Source organism: Hylobates moloch, unplaced genomic scaffold, assembly GCF_009828535.3.
Source record: "Hylobates moloch isolate HMO894 unplaced genomic scaffold, HMol_V3 SCAFFOLD_1, whole genome shotgun sequence".
Classification (NCBI taxonomy): domain Eukaryota; kingdom Metazoa; phylum Chordata; class Mammalia; order Primates; family Hylobatidae; genus Hylobates; species Hylobates moloch.
The window spans coordinates 64,965,995-64,985,343 of record NW_026652276.1 but is presented as its reverse complement, the minus strand read 5'-3'; the positions used below and the strand labels follow the sequence as shown (position 1 = coordinate 64,985,343).

Here is a 19,349-nt window from a genome sequence, read left to right as displayed (position 1 = left end):
TCTCCAACTCAGCATTCATGTATAAGGTCATTATTTTAGTCTCCAATCTCAGTCCTCCACTGTTTCTCTTCATTTCTGCCATTAGACACCCAAGTCCAACAACACCTGAGTCATGAGTTCTTGCTGAGCTCCATCCCCCATCCCTTATTTGGTTCATTGACAAATCAGATGGACTCCAAGTCAGATGGACTCTATTATCGACTCTCAAGACACTTTCCTTTTCTCTCATTGCCACCAGCCTAGATGAAATCTTAATTGTCTCACATCTAGCCTGGTCTCCCTTTCTTTTGTTTCCCGCCTTTAAATGATTCTTCATTCTATTACCAGACCAATCTCTGTTCAGGGAAAGTGTCAGTACTTGCTGCCTGCTTGTGCTGTGCTACATTCTAACATTGCAAAAATGATTGACAGTCAGTGGAGATATATAGATAGATATTTAAAAGATATGATGTAGCTGTAGTCATTGTATACAGAAGAAAGAGCCATAAATTCTTGAAGAAGATAGGAAAAGGCTTTATAGAAGTGACTTTTAGACTGGTTGCCTTCAGGGAAAGAAGGGGATTTTGGACAGGGGATATATACAGGAAGACATAAGAAGGCATGGTGTGTATAAGGAATTGTCATAACTTAATGTGTCTGGGAACAGCTGTTAAAGAAGGTGAAAATGTAGAGTGGTGCTGTGTTAAAGAATTGGGATTTCATCCACATTGGAGAGTCAACAAAGTTTTAAAGTACACACTGCTAGATTTTGACCTTTGGTAGAAGCAATGAACATGGAAAATACTGTTTTGATTCTATTGTTGTCTATTGATTATTGAAGTAATAACACTCACTCTCTTATTTGGCATTCAAGGCTTTCAGCTGTTCTCCATGACTTCTTGAATGTGCTTTATGCTTCAGCCAATTTTATGCTGCTTATTAGATGGGAAAATCCTTGTGCTTTCTTCCTCTGTTTGACTATTGAAATTTTACCATCTTCCAAAAAAGGGAAAGTTTAAATGCCTCCACAATGAAGGGTTCTTTCAGCTAGAGATGAACACCACTGAGCTCTTGTAATAATTTGTACTCCTTATGTGGCCATCATTGAGTATACTGAAATCTTTGCTTCGTAGTTAGGAGTGTTGGAGCCAGACAGTCATGGTTTAAATCCTAGCTGTATCATGTACTGTTCATGTCTCTGGGGACAAGTTACTGAATCTTTCTGGACCAGTTTTTTCATGTTTTAAATAGAGGTAATGACACCTACATCACAGGATTAAAGTGAGAAGGAAATAAGATAATGATTGTAAAGCCCTTAACTTTACAGTATTATGCAATACTGTCATTATTGCAGTAAACTACGTAGAAAGGAGTAATAAGAATAGAGTGCTAAAATAGTTTCTATATTAGACCATTTTTGCATTGCTATAAAGAAATACCCGAGACTGGATAATTTATAAAGAGGTTTAATTAATTCACGGTTCTGCAGGCTGTTCAGAAAACATAACTCTGGCTCAGCTTCTGGGAAGACCTCAGGAAGCTTACAATCATGGCAGAAGATGAAGTGGGAGCAGGCGCTTCACACAGCAAAAGCAGGAGCAAGAGTTGAGGTTGGGTGTGGGAGGGGGAAGTGCCACACATTTCTAAATGACCAGATCTCATGAGAAGTCACTGTTGTAAAGACAGCACCAAACCTTGAGGGATCTGCCCCCATGACCCAAACACTTCCCACCAGGCCCCACTTCCAGCCCTGGGGACTACAATTTAACATGATATTTGGGCAGGGACAAATATTCAAACTATATTGGTTTCTGAAGATGGAAGCACAGCAAGAAGTAGGAGGTACTCAGTGGCAATAATGACATTTTAATAGAGAAAACAAATTTCCTTTTTTTTTTTTTTTAAATAGATGGGGTTTTGCTTTGTCACCCAGGTTGGAGTGCAGTGGTGTGATCATAGCTCACTGTAACCTTGAACTCCTGGGCTCAAGAACCATTGTCCTGAGTAGCTGGGACTATAGGTATGTGCCACCATGCCTGGTTATTAAAAAATTTGGAGCAGGGTCTCGAAGTGTTGCCCAGGTTGGTCTTGAACTCCTGGCCTCAGGTGGTTCTCCCACCTCAGTCTCCTGAGTCGCTGGGAGTATAGGCACAAGCCACTGTGCCTGGCGAGAAAACAAATTTCTAGTAAATGTCACCTTATGCATTAGGAAGGAAGGGAAGAACCCAAAAAGTGTAAAGCATCAGCAGTTCCTCGTACTGTATTTTAGGCTGATTGTCAGTATCACACACATGATGTTTGGTCATTCTTGTGCTATTTCTGGTTTGAAACTCTTCTCTGTGACTCTTAGTATTCATGGCTCACCATTGCTTGCTTCTATGTAATATGTGGCCTTGGTGGCCACACATTGGAATTTGAATAAATATATTCTTGTGCTAAAGGAAAGTTATTTGATAAATAATTGTTTTAATTTTTATACTTTTTAAGACTTTTATAAACATGTATGAACTAGGCAAAGTTCCATAGTGGATCAAACTTCCTAAAATTTGCATCGGAAAATACGATCTCTGTATAGCCCTCATTTACCCTTCCAGATAGTCGTTTGTAAGATTTGGGTATAGATTTATGCCACCTCCTCTGTCATGTAATCATATTTCCATTTCCTGTTATCTCTTTCCCCTGTCTCCCACATGGTGAGTGCCGCCACTTTGCCCTCTTGCTGCCTATTGTTTCCTTGTGGAATTCTACTCAGGGCCATCCTCTCCTATAGTGAAGTGAGTTTAAAGTTTTTCCTTTCTGTTTCTCTCTCTCAATTCTAGTCTCCTGATTTTGGTAAGGTTTGGGTGAGAGCAACTTAATTGTAAACCATTTACATTAAAGCTTTGTATTCCTTTGTGGCTATTCAACAGATGAGGCTTCTATTCTTAACTTTTTCTCATGTCTTGAGGTAATGCTTACCCACGTGTGGTCTGTGGATGACCCTCATGAGAATTTTCTGATGGTGCTAGAAATTTTAATCATGGGCTGGGTCTAGGGTGGCATCCAAGGACTCTGCTTTTAAAATAAGTACCCAAGGTGATGTTTATACTCCCAGGAAGTTTGAGAACCTCTGTTGTTGTGATTGGGTCCTGCTTTTAATACTTTCTTCTCTTCCCCCAAACTTTATGGGGTTCATTTTTTCCACAGGTTTGCCAGAAGCAAAGATAGCAATCCCAACTACCTGTCACTTAAAGTAGAAGGGGCTACTGCTGATTTTTTTTTTAATCATTATTTTAAGTAAAACAAACCAAAAAAACTCAACAACTACTGTTTTTTTTTTTTGTTTTTTTTGTTTTTTCCTCACAGTTGCAAGAGTTAAGAGTGAAAACAGAGCTCATACAATGGGAGGAGACCCAAAGGGGGTTGCCACTCCCGGCTCGAATGCTTGGGGTTTATATCCCAATCATTGTCCCTCCCCCTGTGCTCTCAGGTGATATATGATTTGACTATTTTTTTTTTACCTTCTGCTTTAGTCTAATTTGTATTTTAGTGAGTCCTCTTTACTATCTAATTGGTTGGGTGTGAGCTGAGTTACAAGCCCCGTGTTTAAATGTGGGTGCGGTCATCTTCCCAGCTGGGCTTAGGAATTCTTAGTCGGCCTAGGAAATCCAGCTAGTCTTGTCTCTCAGTCTCGGCTCTCAACAGGAAAACTCAAGTGCTGTTGGGGAGGTTGGCTGACGACCGCTCTTAACTGCTTCCTGCTGAATTGGGGCATAGTAGGGGTTGTGCAGTTCAGATTTCCTCGGGAGGGGTGCCTTCGATGTCATCAACATTGGAGCATGGGCTAGCAGGCCAGTCCAGGGGTCCGCAGTAGATCTTAGTCATGGACTGCATCTGGGGCTCCATTTGAAGAACGATTTATAGTTTTACACCTTCGATTCTGGAAGAGACAAACTTAACAAGGAGGTTAAAGATACAGGGATTGAAATGTATGGACTGCAGTGCAGGGGATTATTTCTTTGGCACACTTGACAGGGTCTGACTATCTGCTTGATAGTTTTTAAAAGGCCTGGTCCAGTAAATAATGATTTGGCCATCTGATGGGTGCTATCGATGCCTAAATGAAAGGTTTGGTGAAGGGTTTTAAGGAATTTCCGTTGGTTAGCTGCAGGCAAAAGTATTTTTCCTTCTCCAGTGGCTAGCCATCCTGAGGGGAGGAAACTTGTCTTCATGAGGGTCCCCATTCTGTTTCTCCTGCTGAGTACTGCAGCTTGGTTTCCTAGAGGGGATTACCCCATACTAGGGGTCCTTCTATAAGCATTTCTAATGGAGGGTCCTGCCTTGCGGCTTTTTTGGCTTCAATATCCTCTTGGCGGTTCATTTCTATTTCCCTTTCCTTTCCTTTCTGATGACCCTGGCAGTGTAAGACTGCTGCCTCTTTAGGTTTCTGTACAGCCAATAATAATCTCCTAAAGGCTTCCTGAGGTTTGATAGGTGTTCCCTCGGAAGTTAGGAATTCCCTTTCTCTCCATATTGCTGCGTGGGCATGGAAGACTAGGTAAGCATACCTAGAGTCTGTATATATATTTACCCTTTTTCCTTCTCCTAATTCTAGTGTATAATGGCCCCTCCTTTTGCTAGGATGTCTCTCCCTAACAAAGGAGTGGGGCTTTCAGGCAGAATTAGAAAGGCATGTGAAAAGAGTAAAGTTCCCCAGTCACAACTTAGTGGCTGGGAGAAGTATCTAGTGACTGCCTGTCTTAGGACCCCTCAGATAATGACAGATCTGGAGGACAGTTGTCCGGGACAGGGAAAGTAAGACTGAGAAGGCCACACCAGTGTCCAGGAGACAACCTCCTGGCCCTCAATGGTCAAGCATACCCGGGGCTCTTTGAGGGTGACAGCATGGGCTGGCGCTTACCCTGGGCACCCTCAGTCCTACTGCTGGATCATCTGGTTAGTGGCTTCTGACTCAGAGATCCTTCATCCCCTGGGACAGTGGGCCTTCCAGTGATTCCCTTGACATAAGGGGCATGGACAAGGGGGCAGCTTATTTCTATTTGGACAATCTTTTTTAAAGTGTCCTTGTAGACCGCACTGGAAGCAAGCCCTATTAGGCATTCAATTTGCCCAGCCTTTCCGTGTTCCAGAGCCTCAAAGTCCGGTTACCTGAGGGACATGACTAAAGCGGTGACCTTTTTCTTAACTTGTTTGTCCCTTTCCGCCTGCTCTTCCTGATCTCTATTATAAAAAAACCGAGGTTGCCAAGTTCAATAGGGTTTCTAAGTTTTGCTGCAGGCCTAAGGCGGACTTTTGAAGTTTTTTCTAATGTCTGCAACAGACTGAATAATAAACTTCTCCTTTAAGATTAGTTGGCCTTCAATAGAGTCAGGTGACAGAGAGGTATGCTTCCTCAGTGCCTCCCTTAGTCTCTCCAGAAATGTGGTAGGATTTTCTTCCTTTCCCTGTGTTATAGTGGACATCATTGAATAATTTATAAGCTTCTTCCTAGTTTTCCTTAGTCCTTCTAGCACGCAAGTTAGTAAATGTCTGCAGCACCAATCTCCATGTTCTGATTCTGCGTCCCAATGAAGGTCTACACTGGGAACTGCCTGCTGGCCTGTGGGGAATTGTTCTTTTCTCTGTTGTCATCCTATCGTTGACCTGACTGAGATACCAGAGATGGCCAAACTCTCAGATTGCAGTTATGGTGGCACTTTTCTCATTTGGGGTTAGTGTCTGATCTAGCAGTAACATTATATTTCTCCATGCCAGATCAAAGGGTTGTCCTAACCCTTGTAAAACATCAATATAGCCATCAGGGTTATCTGATAATTTACCTAGGTCTATTTTAATTGTCTCTCTCTCTCTGTCTGTCTTTCCTCTCCTTGACTTACTCAATTTGCTTTTATCCTGTTCTATTATGTTGTCATAGACCCATAGTACTGGGTCATCAGTTCTAAGGCCCTGGCCAAGGAGCCAAGGCTTGGAGATTGTATTGCAGAGGGGTAAGCTGGGTAGAAATCGGGGGAAGAGAGCATCTTACACAATGGGAGAGCAATCCTCCTAGCTATTTACAAACTTGGGGCCCTGGCAAGTTGGTGGGGAATGGGTCCCACATAACTGTCGAGAGCTGTATGCCTAAATTGGGAGGGACATGAGGGACAAGACTCCCTGGGTTCATAGCCTAGATGCCTAAGGACACAGCGTAGAACTTCGTTAGATCCCTTTGGAGATACAACTTGCTCTAATACGTGGGAGAGGAAATGAAAGTCTGAACCATTAGTATCTAGGAGGCAGGGATTGGAGGAAGTAGATTCAGAGGTAAGGAGAATTTTGGGGCTACACTTTCAAGAAAGTCATGGTCAGGACCAAGAGGTATGGGTCAGAAGGAAAGGTGGGGTGCACACATGGGTGACTGTTGAGTAGAGACTTCTGGCTGTGCCGTGATCTCAACCGGCTAACGCCGGGAGTTCAGGATGACAGCTTTCTGCCTCTAGTTGTCCCTTGGCTTCCCCAGGAAAATTGAAAGTGGAAGCTGTTTCCAGGCAGATCAATGCTCCCAACCCAGAAGGGTTGGGGGTTGTTAGAAAGCCTTTTCCCAGACAGCCTCAAACCTGAGTCTTAAGTCTGGCAGCCACGCTGATCGTTTTTTTAACTGGCCGACAGGTACCCCGTATTTTCCTCTGATTCTAAGGAAGGATAGGATAGAATAGCAAGCGAAAGTGGTCCAATATTACTCACTGCTTTGGAGAGTCCCTTCGTGGTTGCCAAAATGTTACCAGGGTGTCCTTGCTCCTAGAGCTCCCAAGATGTTGGCGGGCCACTTCCAAGATGGCGGCAAGCCTCTTGTTCTCTGACCTGGGGTTCTTGGCCTCATGGATTCCAAGGAATGGAATCTTGGGCCATGCGGTGCGTGTTATAGCTCTATTAGAAGCCATGGGTCGTGGAAGAGAACCGTGGAACCCAGCGACTAGTATTCAGCTTGATTAGGATGAACACGGGCACTTAGCTGTGCAGGAACAATGGCAAGCCTTTAGCCCGATCGGGAATGGCAATGGGTGCCTCACTGGATCAGGAGCACAGCGGACACCCTGCTGGATCTGGAAGGGTGGAAGTCAGTGTCAGCAGCGGGTCTGCGATGGCGGCAAACAACAGTGGTGGACGGCAAGTGAAAGTACAGCTGGAGCCATAACAAACACAGACCAGAAGAGTATGCAGTTGCAAGATTTAATAGAGTGAAAACAGAGCTCCCATACAATGGGAGGGGACCCAAAGGGGGTTGCCCAACAACTACGATTTACAACAAGAATACTGTGTACATCAAGCCGGTATGGATTTCAGTCTTGGTATTTTTAGGGTCATGCCAAGGGTATTGTTGGTCTGTCCCCAAGGGACAGCTGAGGAAGGGAACTTAGGCTTGATTTTCAATGCTAAAATAGCATATAGATTTTTGGAGACATTTGTATTTTCTTTGTCTGTGTTCAGTTTTGTAGTTTCTACTGAAATGCAAGGCTCTACCAGAAATGGCTTTGGTCACTTATGGGTTGGTCAGTATAATAAGCTTGTGATACAATTCCTTTTTTAATTACTAACAAGCATGGAGTGAGCAATGAAAGTGAATTGGCATTTTCCCAGTTGGTGGTAGAGAAAGTCTGGGGTTGGTTGCCAAAATTGCCATATTGATTAGATTACAAGTAGACAGTGAAGGGAAAAATCATGAAATTTAAAGTACAATCCAGGGAACCCAAGAGCCCAAGTGAAGGATGTATCCTTTTCTCTTTGTCCTTTGCTATGACAACCTCCTGATGCAGATTTGGATTGTTTTCCTCATTATGTAGACCAACACCTGAGGGTGAAGGGTAGGATGGTTGTTTCTTTCCAGGCTTTCAGAATGGCAGGTACCAAGCTTGTGTGAGTGGATATGTGGGTACATACCTGCCCTTACCACAAAATATTTGTAACATATACTAATAAATGTATGAATGACTAATAGCGTGTATTTCCATTTTCAAATGCATCATTCAAACGGTAACGAGTTTCTAATTGGTAGATTATGGTGTAGTGTGTGAGAGAAGTGTGGGAGTAAAGAATGGCACCCCAAGAACCTGAAGTGATTAGTGACTGCCCAGAGTATTCTGTCAATGTGTGGTAAAGCTGGCCTTGCCTTATTTGTTCTCCTTGCCCCCCCATCCCTTTCCTGTGCCTCTGTTTAGAATTTTTCCCCTTTATACCTGTATATTACTTTTTCTTTCATTCATTTATTCACGATAAATGTGATTGGACCTTTGGGACACAGTTTTTGAGCCTTGAATTCAAGTTTTAAAAAGTTTCTTTCTTTTCTTTTTTTTTGAGACAGGGCCTCACTCTGTCACCCAGGCTAGAGTGCAGTGGCAATCATGGCTCACTGCAACATTGAACTCTTGAGCTCAAGGGGTCCTTCTGCCTTGGCCTTGTAGTAGCTGGGATTACAAGCTTGCACCACCACACCTGGCTTTTATTTTATTTTATTTTATTTTTGAGAATTAGGGGTCGCACTGTATTGCCCAGGCTTATTTTGAACTTCAAGGCTCAAGTTATCCTCCCACGTTGGCCTCCCAAAGTGGTGGGATTACAGGTCATTGTGCTTGGCCTTAAAAAGTTTTTTAGAGTGCTAGTTTCTTGTGGACTATAAAAAGTTGACTGTAGGTAGTTAAATGTATATTTGGTTTACCATATAGTTGAAGCTGTTTAATTCATAATGGAATTCTATTATTCAAAAAAATTTGTAGCTATTGCTAAGAAGCCCAATAGATTTTATAATAAACCATCACGAAAGTTCTGCATATATATGGAAGAAAGAACTATTTTCTGAGAACAGAGAGAAACTGCACTGAGATTCAAAGGCTGAGCAGCATATTTTCCTCAGGTTCAGAGAGTTGTGGTAACATACATTTTTAATATATGGTATTTGTGTGAGGCCTCTAATTTTCCTCTATCTCTGATTACTAATTTCATCTGCCTATCCCATGGGTGCCTATGAAGGTTCTTGTGTGTGTGTGTGTGTGTGTGTGTGTGTGTGTGTGTGTGTGTGTGTAATGTATATAATATACATATATGATGAATGTATTATAAATAATATATCTAGATGTATTATAAATAATATATCTGGATATATTATATATAATATTTTGTGTTTTGTGAAATATGCAGTGTTATTTAGTGTGTATATTTTTAATTCCCTTAAATGCTGTTTTACTGTGGATTTTATTGTTTCTCCTTTGTGTTTACCACTGTTTTAAACATTTCATCATGTTTCTATATGCATATCTATTCAACTTACTGCTTTTGATTGCTGCATTAATATTTCATGGAATGCATTTTCCACATTACTTATCTGCTTCTCTACTGATGCCCCCAGCTACTCTTACAAACAATGCTCCAGGGAATATATCACATGTGTTCCCTTATGGAATTGTATATGAATTTCCTATGCAATATATACCCAGGAGTTGTATAGTTGGGTCATAGAATTGGCATTACCTATGAAAGCTTAGTACATGATTGCTCTGTGGAGTGGCTTACCAGTATGCATGTGGGTTCCTTTTCTTCATGTTCTTGTTAACAGCTTTGTGTGTTCTCAAATCTCATATTTAAGCCACTTTACATTATCACACTGCTAAGAATTGTCACATTGATTAATAACTTATATCACAGAGTCACATTTTTATTCTGGCAGCTAGAGCTGAAAAACTTACAATGGGGATATTGAGGGAAGATTGAAATTCTTGTTGAAGTTTAAAGTGTTGCATGATAATGTGCAAGAAGGCTCACTGTCTAGAGGACACAGATTATACCTTGTTGACCCATCTAGAAACATGATCTTATCAGAGTCCTCAAGTTGATTACATTTAGGTAGTCTGACTGCCCTCACCAGTTACCAAAGTTAATTAACAAGCCAATAAACTAATTCATGATGAAAAGTAAAATTATAGATCCTTTTGGCCATTTCAGTTGTCGTTTTTTTTTTCTCTCTAGGAAATCACAATATTATCAGATGAAGGTAGCTTTGTGAGTTTTATATCAGGGCAAGAGTAAATATTGATCTGAAGAGTGAAGCATCTTTTATTAGAATTTTGATTATTGGAATTTTATCAGAAAAGCTTTTTTAAATGTTGTTAGATAGCTGAACTTTCACAGTTGTTAACCCAGAATGAAAGTAGCCAAAATCATTTTTTCCTTTTCCTTGTTTTCTAGTGAAAAATATTATGATTATTATGATTAGAAATAGCAATGTAGAAACCATGCATATATATCAGGATGCTTGCAGTTTATTACTAGTAGAGGAATAGTAATCTGACAACCAGTCTGTAAACAGAGACTTCAAAGTGAAAATTTCCCATTTTAAGACTAAAAAAACTCTTTATGGTTTTTATAATAGTAAGGCTAAATCTAAATATTTCACCTAAAAATTATATAATAACAGCCCTGGAAAATGCAAAATACTGAATATGTACATCATGTATAGATCATGGGAGAATACTGCCACCTTGTGCATATAGGATGCTATTTTATGCCTCCATTTTCTTTTGTTATACCAGCTAATACTGTGCTTTTTCAGTTTAGTACTGTGGTTAGATGTGTAAATGTGTAAAACATTTTTTTTTTATGCAGTAAAATCAAGCCAACTATTCTTTCAGCAGGAGGAGGGTTTTTTTTTGTTGTTGGTTTTTTTTGTTTTTTTTGTTTTTTTTTTTGAGACGGAGTCTTGTTCTGTCACCCAGGCTGAAGTACAGTGGTGTGATCTCAGCTCATTGCCACCTCCGCCTCCCGGGTTCAAACGATTCTCCTGCCTCAGCCTCCTGAGCACCTGGGACTACAGGCACGCGCCACCACACCCAGCTAATTTTTTTTTTTTTTTAATTTGTAGTAGAGATGGGGTTTCACTGTATTAGCCAGGATGGTCTCGATTTCCTGACCTTGTGATCTGCCCACCTCGGCCTCCCAAAGTGCTAGGATTACAGGCATGAGCCACTGTGCCCGGCCCGGTCTTGTTTTTTGAAAGATGTTAAATTTGGTATAGTTAGCTCTTAAGAATTGGAATGTCTGAGAGATCATACTGGTTAATTGACCTCTGAGATTAGTTGAGAATTGGATTCTTTTATTTGAATCTTATGGAAAGTTGGTAATTCTTTAATCATTCTTCATTTTAGTGCTTGCAGTACTCTGGGGTTATTCTGAATGGCAGAATTCATTACACTGTCGGAGGTATAGGGAATTTGGCTTCTGACACAAACATATCCCTTGGTTTTTAAATGTTTTCCTTTAGCTGAAGTGCAGAAGAATGACTACAACACAGGGTGAGCATCCTTAATTTGAAAATCTAAAATCCAGAATGTTCCAACATTGGAAACTTTTTGAACACTGTCATGAGATAGTGATTCCTTTGCTTCCTGATAGTTCAGTGTATGCAAACTTTGTTTCATGCACAAAACCATTAAAAATATTGTATAAAATTACCTTCAGGCTATGTGATAAGATGTATATGAAACATAAATAAATTTTATGTTTAGACTTCGGTCCCATCCCCAAGAAATCTCATTGTGTATATGTAAATATCCCAGAATCTGAAAAATATCTGAAATCTGAAACACTTCTGGTCCCAAGCATTTTGGATAAAGGATGCTCAACCTATAATAACATGTAATAGTTTCTTGAAACACTATTGATGTAAATAAAAAAATGAGTTCTTTCAAATATTCTGGTTATCTGAGAGTCTGACTTAGATGGGTTTCAGATATTATTGCCTCTCTGAAGAGGAAGAATTATGAGACGGGAAGTCTGCCTTTGGATACTCACAACTAACTTAGCTGTGTGACCGGGGATGCTTCTCTGGGCAGTTTCTTTATCTGAAAAATGAGCAATTGAACTGGATGGGTTCTGAGGATCTTTTTAGTTTTCAAATTCTGTGACTATGTAAAGTTTTACTCTAATTTTGAAATGTTATGCTGTAATACTGTTCAAAATACTTATTATACTCTTATGTATAAGAAGTTATTAAAAAATTTAATCATATAGTTATATTTAACTATCAGAGTATATACTAGTAATTTGGTGGGGAGGGGATTAGAATATGTGTACATAAAAGTTTAAAACTAGAAGCCTGGGAAATTTACCTGTTTTTTATTTAACACCTGGGGCACTTGAAGATATCAGAAGATTGGTTTGGGGGTAATCTAGATTTTAATTGTATATGATTTATGCATAATCCTGTTTTGGGTATAAATGCATTCCAAATGCCTACATTCAACTTCTGAGAAGACTCCAAAAGTTGATATAAATATGGTAGAGTCCATTTCATAAGCCCAATTTTATGACTGGGATGAAAAGAGAGAAAAAGGTACCTATAGTTGAAAATTTGGAAGTTCTTTAGAATATTACCCAACTTGAAAATTTAAGGCCAAAGACTCTTCAGGATGTAAATCCCTTCATTTTATAGTGTATAACAGCAGATCTTTCCTGCTCATTTTAATTCATTTCCTCATGAAGTGCTAAGAATGAACTCATGTGACCAAGTTTAGCTTTTTACTTTGGGGCCATCTGGGGATAATTTTTTAAATTCTGGGGATAATTTTAAGGAAAATGATTTTCGTTGTTAAGCTACATAAACATGCCAAATTCAACCTCTGTACTGAAATGATTTCCCTGTGCCTTGCCTTGAGATTTTTGCATTTATTTTGTGTAATACCAAATTACTATTTTGTAGAGAACAGAATTATAATAAATGTTGAAATTCACTAATAAAATGCAATCACATAAAATCTATGCACATTATAAGCCATTAAAGATGTTAATGTTTTAAAATATACATTTATCCGTCTGATTATTGAAATATAATAAGAAAATACTAAGTAAATTATACTTCATAAAAGTGAAGATAATTTATTCATGAAAAAAAGCAAAGTGGAAAATATCCTAATCTGTTTTTAGAATGTGAAAATCTTATGGTTCAATCCCAAGTTTTGGCACCAAAAAAAAAAAAAAAAAAGTAAAATCTTAAGAAAATGAGTGTGTCACTGGTAACATTAGTCGTGATGTTTTTCCATAGAGATTTTTCCAAAAGTTCCGTTCCAAAATCTCTCTCTGCAATGAGGTAGGAATGTTATGGGATTAGAAAAAATATTTGGTGTTAGTTTATAACTAATCTACAAATCTAGTCTCTGGATTGATACTCTTCAGATATTTTGAAGTTTTTGTAGAGGGACTGTAGCTTTTATTAATAGCAAATCATAGTTGTAAACAGAGCATTCCTAGTTTCTTTGTCTTAATTTTATGTATAGATGGAGATTTCAGCTCATAATTAATTACCTGTATCTGGCTCAGTTGTATTATGTTCATGTTCATTTGTTTGAAAAGCCTTTGAACTAGAACAAGAATTATGATTGTAATAAAAAAACTTGCTTGTCAGCTGTTATTTTCTTCTTTCTTGAGAATTACAGAGAATAAGAACACTTTCTAATGAATGCATCTTTTTTTATTTTGAAATTTTAATGCAGCAAATAACTTTCAAGATAGAAAAGGGTTTTTGTTATTTGCACCATAAACTGCATAGTTGAATTTGTGGTAAGAAGACTCACCACCAATTTATTTCAGTAGCCAAGATCAAACTAGGGTACTATGCCAAAACGTAATAAAAAGTGATGCAATACTTCAGCATGATTGCTTATTATGTTTTGTACAGGTCCAGACCTATCTGTTCTTACATGATGTGCAAAATTGAATGATTCAGCCATTGATTTTGATAAATAAGGATTTTTACAAGTATGAAATATTGGTGTTTTGGAAATTAAAAATAGCGTGTTATGAAATATTGGTATTTTGGAAATTAAAAATAGCATGTTATTTTGGAATATTAAAAGTGAGTATAGCCATTAACTGTTACAATATGTGGGTCAAGGTAGAGATTGGTAGCTATATGGAATTTGAAGAATTTAGAATGTAAACCCAGCACTGAGATTTTTAATCTACTTTATGTGTCTACTACTAGTCAGTCTACTTGATAAATTGGTCTTTTTTAAAAACTCGTAGCAGAAGATTAATAATTATGATTTTTTTCTCATGTGTAAAACTTTGTTTCCTTAGTTTTAATTGCAAAACTTTTTAGGTCATTCTACAATGTAAACCCAATAACATGTACAAAATGAGACATTTATATTTTAAGCATATCTTCTTCCTTTTTGCAACTTTTTATTTCTTCCTTTGAATGCCTTAAATTTATTGGTTGTAGCCCTCTGTGAAGCAGGTGCTGCTCATCAGAGTGATTCTATATTCAGAAATATTAATATATGGACATTTTAATGTGTGCTAATTTTATTTAACCTTATACAATATTAGTGGGCATAAGGTGTTTTAGATGATTGTGAGTTAATAATCAATGATATACTGTACAGTTTTAAGATGTTTAGCATTGGTCTCATTTGTATATTTTTTCTTCTCACTAGGCAAGAAGTTATGAAATGGAATGGATGGGGATATAATGATTCTAAATTCATCTTCAATAAGAAGGGCCAAATTGAATTGACTGGGAAAAGGTAACACTGGTTTATTTCTTCTTTTGTTCCTCCTTTAGTTCTTTCTTTCTATGAAAAATTTTAAACATACATGAAAGTGTAATGATTCCTCCTTGAGTTTAAACATTATCAACATTTTGCCATAACTGCTTTTTTTCCCCTGGTAATATTTCAAATTCTGATGTTGTCATGTCACCTCTAAATATATGTATATGTGTGTGTGTATATATATATATGTTATATGTCTTAAAAAATAAGGACCTAATATAACCAATTATATAATATTATATATCCAAAATAGCAAAAATTTATCTAGTTATCCAGTTCATATTCACATTCTCCAGTTGTCTCACAAACATCTTTTATAGGTAGTTTATTTGTGTCAGGATCCAAATAATGTCTATAATCCACCCACCACCCAATTCCCATGCCATTCAGTTTTTTGAAAGTAGCTTCATATTTAAATCTGGTAATTTACAAGGAGTGTGGGTTATTATGAAAGGTAAATGATTTTAGGTCTGTGTGAATATAAATAGTATTTAAAAAAATTATCTTCTGAGATAAATTAGGAAAGAAGTGATAGGGAAAGATCAGTCATTTTTGTGATAGCTTTCCTATGTCTTAAATGTGGTTATTTGTTGATAAGAATTACAAAGTATATTTGTTCAATCATACCTCAGTAAAACTGGAAAAATATTAAAAAGAATTCTAAAGGATATTTGTGTTATTCCTGTTTGTTCTAGATATGGTCAGAATTGTAAAATGAGTTCTTTGTTGGTTTTAAGCAATACTGCCCTTGCCAAAGCTCTGTTTTTTGGTTTGGTCTGTTGAATTTTGATACAACATTTGAAAGGGCAGTGAGTACAACTATGTAATACTTGAATGCTGGAGCCAAAAATAAAAAGAAATTGAGACTAAGTAAAAAATTGAATCAGATATATTATGAATCTATTCCAGTATTGTACCCTGATTTAATATCTGTTGGACATTACTATACTTAAGTTAATGTTTTTAAAACATATGCTATATCAATATATTAAAATGTCGGCAAAGTAAGTTTCATTCCTTTGGAGAAGTTATTTGTTTCCTTTTCATTGCAATGTATTAATAATTTTTCTATTTTTCTGACTTACTAATATTTTGTACTTAAAATAAAACCTCAGGAATAGTAATTTGAAAGTAATTTTAATGAAGGTATGAAGATGTACATTTGACTTTTTTTTAATTAGGAAAATAAATATTATCCGTGTTCTCATTCCCATCCTTAAGTGTGATTGGGTAGCAAGCAATGGAGGCTTAGTTGAGAAATTGTGTAATTCAGGTAGAAGGGATTTCTGGTTAATATCAGACTTACCAGTGTTCTAAATGTTGAATCTTTTATGTTTTATTTACATAGAATAATGTCTAATACAGTAGAAACATCGATGTAGAGATTGGCTTTTCAAAATCTTCTGAAGGAGTAAAAATTAATCTTCTGAACTTTGAAAACCAAATTTGTCTCTTCTCGGACACTGTCCTCATTTCTCCTTCTCTTTTTCTCTCTTTGTGTTTGGACCTTGAAGGTATACAGCATTTCTGTTTTATGGAACAGAGTAGATGGTCACTAGTATTTCAGCAAAGTCTTCTGTACAGTACTGCAGGCCATGTAATGGTTTATATGAGAAGGTGTGTGTGTATGTGTGTGTGTGTGAAATTAATGACTAGTCATAAAACATCACAGGTAAATATACCTTAGTGGGTCCCATGGGTTCAGGATCTCATTCTCATTTTGGGTGTTCTGGCACTTGATTTGTCAGTTTCCTGGAAGAGATGAGGCTGTAGGGGTCTGACACACATGCCACGCTTCTAAGAGACTGATTTAAAAAATTAGAACCTCAGTATATTCATTTATGGTTAGATTATTCCCTTTTCAGGGTATGGAATACTTGTTAGTGCCCTTTCTGATGTTAGGGTATCTAGAGAACAACATTTGCAACTTAGATATTCTTTGGAGAGCATACATTCAGAACAAAGGAGATTTGATGGTCTTGATAGAGATTTTTATATAGGCTGTAATAGAACCAGAGAATTTGTCTGTTGGTTTTAATGGGTTACTACCACTCCTACCAGAATGCATTCCTTAAAGGCCTCATTTCTTTGCATTGTTGACTCCTAAGTCAGAGTCCAGTGGGGGAGAGGGAGAATAAGGGTGCATCTGACTGGAAGAGCCTGCAAGGGAGACCAGGAAAGTGAATATCTGGCAAATTTGCATTAGTGGAGGGTAGCTTTTGCCTTCCTTCAAGACTTACACAAAGGATAATTCCCAAACATATAAATGGGATTTAGGTGCTCTGAGATTAAATATATACTAAACAAACAATAACTAAAATGAAATAACAAAATTCAATTCCCATTTTGGTGGGAAGCACCAGTACCTTGTCACAGGATAATAAACTGGGTTGAATTGAATCATAACTTTCTCTATATCTAGTCTGTTTTCCTAAGAATAATTGGCAAATGAGTAGGTTTCTCTGATTTTTATCAGAAAACATTTACAAACACTCTTAAGATAATAATATCTACTATTTATTGAGTGCCTACTGAGTTATCTTACAATAACCCTATCAGATGGATAGAGTTATCTTCTTAAAAATAATGAGGATGAGGAAAGTTAAGTAGCTTACCTGAAGTCACCTGCTCAGTGGTAAATTGGGATTAAAAACCAGGTGTTTTTTTAAACTTCATTCTTCTGCAGTTTCTATTATACTGTGTTTATGAGTTACTTCTGCGGTAACTAAACTCATCCACTGTACTGATCTTGTTCTGTCTCCAAACCCTGGGAGCACTACACTCTGTATACCAGCACCGTAGAATTGGTCATATTATAAAAGGTTATCTTGTGTCAAAAATTCCTGTTGTTACTGTGAAAGGCAAAGGGGAGAAGCGGAAGAAGATTGTGATATTCCTGAAAGCGAAAATGGAATTCATGACTACAAAGGCTGAGTACAAGAAAACACTGTTTGGCTGAACAGTATTAATTCACTCTTATTTATTAATAATAATAGATGGTAAGGACCATTTTTGAAATTTTTTGTAGAGACTTTCTATTCTGGCAGTGAGGTAGACTGAAATAATTCAGGCCCCTCGTCTTCTATAACCACATAGAAAAGTTGGATAAAATATCAGAAGAAAGAAATATAACAGAGCTGGAAAGAAAGAAAGGGAAATCCCAGGTGCCAGAAACTAATGTGATTATCAGTGAAAATTGATGAGGTGTGGGGTTCTCCTATTTCTGATCCAAAGAACATTGAAAAGGTAGATTTTTTTTTCTTCAGAACTGTCTATGTATTTCTTTCTTTTTTTTTTATTATTATACTTTAGGTTTTAGGGTACATGTGCACAATGTACAGGTTTGTTACATATGTATCCATGTGCCATGTTGTTTTGCTGCACCCATTAACTCGTCACTTGGCATTAGGTATATCTCCTAATGCTGTCCCTCCCCCTTCCCCCCACCCCACAACAGTCCCCAGAGTGTGATGTCCCCCTTCCTGTGTCCATGAGTTCTCATTGTTCAGTTCCCTCCTATGAGTGAGAACATGCGGTGTTTGGTTTTTTGTCCTTGAGATAGTTTACTGAGAATGATGTTTTCCAGCTTCATCCATGTCCCTACAAAGGACATGAACTCATCATTTTTTATGGCTGCATAGTATTCCATGGTGTATATGTGCCACATTTTCTTAATCCAGTCTATCGTTGTTGGACATTTGGGTTGGTTCCAAGTCTTTGCTGTTGTGAATAGTGCCGCAATAAACATAGGTGTGCATGTGTCTTTATAGCAGCATGACTTATAGTCCTTTGGGTATAATGGGATGGCTGGGTCAAATAGTATTTCTAGCTCTAGATCCCTGAGGAATCACCACACTGACTTCCACAATGGTTGAACTAGTTTACAGTCCCACCAACAGTGTAAAAGTGTTCCTATTTCTCCACATCCTCTCCAGCACCTGTTGTTTCCTGACTTTTTAATGATGGTCATTCTAACTGGTGTGAGATGGTATCTCACTGTGGTTTTGATTTGCATTTCTCTGATGGCCAGTGATGATGAGCATTTTTTCATATGTTTTTTGGCTTCATAAATGTCTTCTTTTGAGAAGTGTGTAGATTTTTATACGGAAATGTAGTTGATTGTCTATATTTTGTGGGAGGGCGACTTTGACATTTCAAACCCAGGCATTACGTTGTAAGCAATTATTAGAAGCTATTATAGAATAACAGCTTTTCCCCTATGTTAGGAGAAGAGTCTGAAATTTTTTTTCTGAGCAGTCTGTCTTCTGAACAGATTTATAATTTATCAGTTTATAAATCTCTAGATTTATAACTTACCACTCTTATTCCTTCTAAGTATGGGTGAATTTAGTCCTCCTGGGTTTAAGCAGCATAAGGCAATACTCTGGAGCCAATTCTAGAGATTTTTTTTTTCCTTCAGCTTTTAAGTTCTGGGGTACATGTGCAGGATATGCAGGTTTGTTACATAGCTAAACGTGTGCCATGGTGGTTTGCTGCACAGATCAACCCATCCCCTTGGTTATTAGGTTATTAAGCCCACTATCCATTAGCCGTTTTTCCTGATGCTCTCCCTCCTTCCACTGCTCCTCCGGCCCCAGTGTATGTTGTTCCCCTCCCTGTGTTCATGTGTTCTCATTGTTCAGCTCCCACTTATAAGTGAGAACATGCGGTGTTTGGTTTTCTGTTCCTGTGTTAGTTTGCTGAGGATAATGGCTTCCAGCTCTATCCATGTCCCTGCAAAGGACATGATTGTGTTCCTTTCTATGGCTGCATAGTATTCCATGGTGTATATGT

At 37.9% G+C, this 19,349-nt stretch overlaps 1 protein-coding gene across 7 annotated transcripts in view; it reads left to right on the top strand.

Annotated features, from left to right (window-relative positions):
* AGPS (alkylglycerone phosphate synthase) overlaps positions 1 to 19,349 on the top strand; it is a 148,220-nt gene that overhangs the window by 13,118 nt on the left and 115,753 nt on the right. For 4 of the 7 annotated variants that reach the window (XM_032755298.2, XM_032755299.2, XM_058440831.1 and 1 more), the window contains exon 2: positions 14,439 to 14,528. In XM_032755298.2, coding sequence (XP_032611189.2) covers positions 14,439 to 14,528 — 90 coding nt within the window. Of the gene's footprint in view, positions 1 to 5,672; positions 5,690 to 6,007; positions 6,283 to 6,786; positions 7,290 to 14,438; positions 14,529 to 19,349 lie in introns of those variants that run through there. The other 3 variants (XM_058440830.1, XM_058440828.1, XM_058440818.1) reach the window with 3 other exon arrangements.